The 6,629-nt window shown below is 42.6% G+C and overlaps 1 protein-coding gene across 2 annotated transcripts in view; it reads right to left on the bottom strand.

Annotated features, from left to right (window-relative positions):
• Positions 1-1,352: 1,352 nt before the first annotated feature.
• The window catches only part of CACNA1G (calcium voltage-gated channel subunit alpha1 G), a 149,511-nt gene continuing 144,234 nt past the window's right edge, over positions 1,353-6,629 (bottom strand). For both annotated transcript variants that reach the window (XM_086473787.1, XM_086473788.1), the window contains 2 exons: positions 5,895-6,064; positions 1,353-2,207 (listed from right to left, as the gene is read on the bottom strand). In XM_086473787.1, the coding sequence (XP_086329913.1) occupies positions 1,353-2,207; positions 5,895-6,064 (1,025 nt within the window). The remainder of the gene's footprint in view (positions 2,208-5,894; positions 6,065-6,629) is intronic.

The raw sequence follows: 6,629 nt of genomic DNA, 5'->3' as shown, positions 1-6,629 counted from the left end.
AGATGACTGACATTAGGACATGTTATAAAGTAAGGACATGAATTCTGGTTTTATCTATTTTGTATCATGACGTTACTGCTTAAGGCTTTTGATACATTGGAAATAAAATTACAGTCAGGGTCATGTAAATTAACTCCAGCAGTGATAGCAAAAAACCTGACTTTCACTGAAAATCAACAGTCATTTCAGTACCTACAGACTTTCTCACATGTAATCTGTAAAATAACTTGCAGTAGGCCTCAATTCTGTCTAACACATAAGCATACGATTTTAATTTTCAAGAATTACTTAAATTTAATCAACCTCAAGGCAGTTTAAGCAAGAGCTTAACTTTAAACATGTGCTTAAGCCCACTGCTGCGTCATGTCTGCACCGAATCCACCCACTGCAAGTCTTGAACGTGGCCTTACTCTCCTTTCCGCACGGGTGTAGAAAGAGGAGCTCCACTGCAACCAGTGGGCTCACAGGGGTGTAAAACTCAGCAAAAGAAACAGTCTGTCTTGGAGACACTGGAAAAACATCTCAGAAGTGACCACAGGCTTTTGTTGCCTCAGTTTCCTAGGCACATATGAAAATTACCCATTGACACAATTTTGCGAGTCACCAGCGGATGATCTGTAATATCCTTTCGTAAATCAGCGTTGTGTACAGCTAAATGGCTCCACATTCACCACCTTCAGACACCTATCAGCATGTTGCACCTTCCTGGGTTTGTGCACTTGCTTTCACTCCGGATGTTGATTTTATGCAAGATTGGAACATTATTTTGTTAAAGAACTGTCACTGCATTTCCATTCTACCCAAACAATCTTTCTTCCCAGAATATCATTGAAGTCCAAGGGGAAAAATAAATTACATTAAATAATCCTTATTTACTGCTGACTGTGGGATACATTTCCTCTGTAATGCACTAATCGGCTACATTTTGTGCTTTGCAAAACAAAATGAAACCCAAACAAAACAAAAAAAGAGAAGGGATTAAATATATATTTTTTAGGTTAAAATATTCATAAAAACCAACTTTATCTCAGAAATATTCTGAGATACATAAAATAGAAGAAAATTAAACGAGTCTTTAGTCACAAAATGTACTACATCCCGCAATACTAGATTCAATTAATTTAATAAAATATAATATACATATAGATTCTGCACATTGTATTGCTTTTACCTAAGCAGAACATATGCTTAAGTAAGCGTGATATAGGTTAACCACTCTTTTAACCAGCTGGTTCTTTAATCTTTCTTTGGAAATTTTTTACCCAGTGCCATTTTGGAATACAGAGTTTTTTAATATTTTTTTTTCTATTACGTGAAAGGAAGAAAACATTTGGCACCAACAGAAAAGTAACTCAGGGGTCCATTTCTGTTTGATCAAAGGAAAAGCTAGGAAGTGTCAACAAGTCTTTCTTTGGGGTAGGAGATGTTGACACACTGTCTGGAAGCAACGAATCCCCTATATCCATCGAATCCTTGGACTCACAAGATGGAGCACGCCGTCTCAAGCAAACGTCTCCACTGGCAGGTGAGATGCTCTGAGGTCCTCTAGGTAGCAGACTCTGTCCATCGGGTGGATCTATAGATATACATGGAGGGCTCAGCTTTTTCTTCTGCCGTGTTCCTTGTAAGCCTTCCATTTCACTTACCACCTGACTTATGAAGCCAGAAGAGCTAGATGTGGAATGGTGCTGAGGGCTGTTTTCCATTGAACAAATCTCTATTGAATGTCTCCTTTGATCATCTAACCAAGAGGGCGGTTTTTTTAGAAGACCCTGGGTGTCTACACTGTGGTATTTCTTCAGGTCCTTCAATGTAACGTTGCCGGTATTGCCTATGTTCCTCTTAGGAGTGAGAGGCTGAACCTCCGAACAGGCACTCGAGGCTGTACAAGTTTCCGAAGTGAAAGGCTCCGAGGAGCTGTTTATTTCAGATACTTCTTGGTCCATTGAATCTCCAGGTGTCTCCTGATACGAGTCTGCACAAGCACACGATGCTGGTGCCTGCTTTGAAATATTATACTGATTGTGGGAATGCTGCTGTGTATGAACACTTGCCCGGCTCCATGCAGCCAACTCATGCGCTTCTGAGGGTGTCAGAGCCACTGATGACTCTTCCTTGGGCACAGCGGGGACATTTGGGTCAGAGAGTTCACTCACCTCGGTGTGGAGATTCTCCTTGCTATCCAAAGAGTCATTCCTTATAGCCATCTGTATCGGAGCGCAAAGGGGTCGGGGAGGAGGGGAGTTGCCAGATGAGAGAGACAGACCAAACAAAGGTTAGTACAAGCAAGGCACGGCATTTACAGGGCACTCAACTCTGCTGAGATACCTCAGCACAGAGCCACTGACTCCTACAACGACCTGTGTTGTGGGTTCTAGCAATTCCCATGCTTCAGAGATCTGTGGGTTTCTCCCTGTGTAAGTGTCAGCAGAATTTGGCCCTTCGTTCTTTGTAAATGGTTGACCTTCAGCTTTCTCCTCTAAGGACGGAGGACTGCAAAAACAGAATGCCCCCACCCAAACTGAGACATATTCTTGTTATGCGAAGGATAAGAGTCTACAGCAAAGCCCTTGATAATTTTAGCAGCCCAGTAGAGGGAAGATGTGCAAGTGAGCCTGTGTATTCCCTTCTCTAGCTCAGGTGATGCTGAGGGCATGGAGCAGGATCCCCAGAGCCAGCGACACCAGAGCAACCACACTCTGCGTCAGCATCAGGGCAACAGCCTGTCCCTGGCTTCAGTCCCCAGGCTGGAGCCACAACTCTGCACCATCTTACAGCAGGGGAGCTGAAAAATCTGGAGTCCAAAGCTGGACTAACAATAATCTGTAATTATTTCAACTTATTCTGATGCTTAAGTTCAAGCTTCCTAAGGCACATTTTGCCTTGGCTGTCTTGAGCCGTATGCAGCATCAGTGCCTGCTGGCAGAGAGAACCTATGGCATGTTTTGAAGGCTTTGTCTTTTCACTGCACTGCACCCTTTGTCAAAAGGGTTTATAAATCAGCCTCATTAACTGGCCCTGAAAGGCAGAGTCTCAGTTTGAGAAGACTCTTAAACGATCCTGAAGATTAAAAACTTCAGAGAAATTTGGAGGAAATGCGTACAGCTGGTCTCAGTCCTTTAGAGAAGTGTAAGGAGATGAAATTCCTCATGCTAAGGAATGCTTTTGTGACGAATTGCCCCAAAATGATCTTAGAATTTATATAAAAATTGTCCCGCAAGGATTGTTTGAGCCAAATGATCTCTATTCAGCCAAAGCTCTCATCAGCTGCTGTACGCACATGTGTGCATGCAGAAACACAACACTCTATTGCTACATCTGCACATTGGGCTCCCTTCGTCATCTGTGAGAGCTGAGAGAATATTTGATAAGACAAACAATTTTGTCCGATGCTGGTGAAGCCTCTCTAGTTAAAATTTTACAGCCTAATACTGGCAACTAACCACAGTCAAGAGTGGAGCTAATTCTGGTCTCCTCTTTGCCAATAGTTTTAGTGAGTGTTTGGGAGAAGAAATCATGTTCATATCCTGAGAAGAGACACAGACCACAAAAAAGTAGAATACAGAAGCAAAAAGTAATTATTGTCATTACTTTTGCTCATACACCAACCTGTGTTGCACACAACAGTATTAGTCACCACCAGCTCTTTCTTTCCCTATGATACAGGCATCTTTGGTAGTTGTTAGTAGTAACTGTACAAGTGCTTTACTGGTTTGTTTCAAAATAAAAGGACCCTCTGCCATCCCATTGAGGTGTACACCTGTAGTAGCCACAGCTTGGTGTGGGCTACACCTTGGATAGACCGTCCTGGAACTAGAAAATCAATATAGTTTTAATTTCAGGTAGAATTCCCCTGGAGAAAAGCTTTTCTGCAATGCACTGCCAAGGAGAGTATTCCTCAGCAGGGAATGTTCTCCCAAAGCATCCGATCCACTCATCTTCATCTGCGAGTGCATCGCTAATCGTCAAAATTTCCGGAGTCTAAACTGCACGTTACTGTGGGGACTGTGTCCACGCTCCAGCACTCTGAAGGGAAAAGGAGGTTAAACACACAGGTTTTAATGATGGAGGAAAGTGCACGGACCAGGTATGTGGTGGACAAGATTTATCTATACACAAATTTAGGATAGGGGAGGGGACAAGGAGGAAGGGAAAGGAACGAAAGAAAAGAAAAAGAAAAAAAAAAAAAGAAAGCAAATCAGAGTTACATGCATGGTATGTAACAATAAGGAAAAATGGGTACTGCAAACCAAAACGCTTTGCTAGTCTGGGCTATTGCGATGCACTAGTTACGAATTAGTGGTGGCAATAAAAGGAGCCAAGCAGAGAGTACTTAAGCAAGCAGAAGTGCAGAGAGTGTAAAGGGAATTTTGCCTCTTTAAGGACTAAGTTTCACAGTGTCTGGCCATCTAGATGGCAATTAACAGTAACGGCAATACTGCCAGGATCAATCTTCCTGCTCCCATCAGCCACAGTGGGAGCTCCTTGCTGCTCGGGAGCATGCCCAAAGCACCTCACTGACCTTCGGAAGGATCTCTCCAGCCCATGGACCATATCTGCTCACTGTCCCAAAGCTTTTTTCTTTCGGAAATGTCACTCCAAGAGCATGCTCATGTCACTGCATGAGCAGAGAGGAGAGAGGGGAATAAATTAACTCAAACATACAGAAAGGCTTAGGAAAAAGAAGCCTTCAAAGATATGAACCAAATTAGGCTGAGGAAGATGGCTAACATGGTAATTTATTCTGGATAGATCAGTTCAAAAGGATGGGTCTGTTATTCATTAGAAAGCAAGAAAGAGTGGTTATGAACTGGAATCATGACATCAATTAGTTTCCCCATTAGCAGTGATTGGGGTAGCTGGCCAGCCCTGTGCAAGTGAATACATGCGAGGAATTTCTTATGTCAATTTACTATTACAGACTAATGTAATTGTTAACCTTGGTACTTCACATTCATTTTTAGAGCTTAATGAATCAGCTGTCTAATTTGTCAATGTTGATTAAAAGATGAAAGAAATGGGAATATTTTCATGCAGGAAAGAAATTGCTTTTGAAAAAATAGAACTGATCTGTTTTGTGTATATAAAATCAGCCATGAAACTACTGAAGAAAGCAGAGTTTGGGAATCAGACATGCCTCTGGTCCTAGTCCAGCTGCACAATGGAATATGCTTAAAAATGTGAGAGTGAAGTTTAAGTATTTTACCAAAAAAGATAAATTTAAACTTATGCTTCCAATAAACTAGACTGGAATCTTTGATTAGATCTCTTAGATCTTTAGTTGAGTTAGGATTTAAATCAATGCCAGGCAAAACCCAGAGATAAAAGCAGTTGCAAAATAAAATGTGTTCTGCTTTGCATACACTCGACCTTTTCAAAAGCACACAGGACACTCAAAAGGATCTTAGTTTTCAATTCTCACTGCAAAACCAGTAGGCTTTCCATGATGGTTTTGCATACGAGATATCCAGCTCCCTTTAAAGAGTTTTCCCTTTTCGAGAAAGCAGAGGAGTCAGAGGAAGGGTGGCCTGGGATGGAGTCTGCAGTCCCTGTGTCCTTTCAAGCACTGAGAAAATCACAGCAGTTGAGAATTAGTCCCTCAACCCCAATGAGCCCCTGGGGAGCACTGAAGAGGACTGAAAAAAATAAAGTGCTAACAGTGTGGAGAACCTTTAGGCATGTTGCCAAAGGAGATCATACTCATCATGCACATTCTTTGGAGACTCCTGGATGGCTTTCAGATCAAAATCCATCAACCTTTTTGTTATTTCTGTAGGAGAATTACAGTTCTCCGGAGGTGTCTCTGCGAATCCCTCTTTGAATTTAAAGCATGGTTGACCTGGAAACACGACAATATAAAACCTCAGCAGGTTCATGATCATAAGTCTGCTTACCTGCCTGCGGAGCAGCCTTTCAGCAGAAGGAGAGTGCACCTGCTGGGAAACCTGGCGTTTGCTCTCCCTCACCAAATGGTCATGACCTCTTACGGGGTGAAAATGGTCTTTTGGAATTTGCAGGAGAGAGCTGGTGTCTGCCGGCTGTGACTGCACCGATGCCTTTGAACCTTGCAAGAGGGAGCAGAGACAGAAATGTAACATGTTCATCTGGGGATTGTGTCCTAATCTCAATGACTTTTCAGAGAAAACCGCTCTGCTGCCCCTTGGACCAGACAGGCATGGCAAAACCACTGAATTCAGCAACTAGCTATCCATGAGTGGTAAAAAACTCCCAGCTACTAATAAATTATTGCAAAACTGTCTATTATTTCATTTTTCTTGGCATTTTCCCCTGATACAACTGGGACTTGCTCCTGTTAAGAACAGAAGATTATGAACTAGGAATTCATCTGGACTGGCAATTTCTACATCCCTGCTTTAGGGCCAATAACTTTGGCAGGCAACGACACATCTCAGCACTGCAAGGACCTGACTTTGAAAGAACTCTAGAAAAGGATGTCTCCAATACCTCAGCGGATGCGGAGACCAACTGCTGGGACCCCGAAACCAGCATGCACACTGGAAATGAAGTGAAAGGGAACAGCACCTGGCAGCTTTCACGGCTAGTTTTACGAAGCATCCCAGGAGAAGGAAATACATACTCTCCAGCCTCTTTCTGACCCGTTGTGGTTG

The sequence above is a fragment of the Leptosomus discolor genome, chromosome 15 (genome assembly GCF_034619465.1).
Source record: "Leptosomus discolor isolate bLepDis1 chromosome 15, bLepDis1.hap2, whole genome shotgun sequence".
NCBI lineage: Eukaryota > Metazoa > Chordata > Aves > Leptosomiformes > Leptosomidae > Leptosomus > Leptosomus discolor.
Note: the sequence above shows the minus strand (reverse complement) of the source record. Positions and strands in the feature narration are given on the sequence as shown.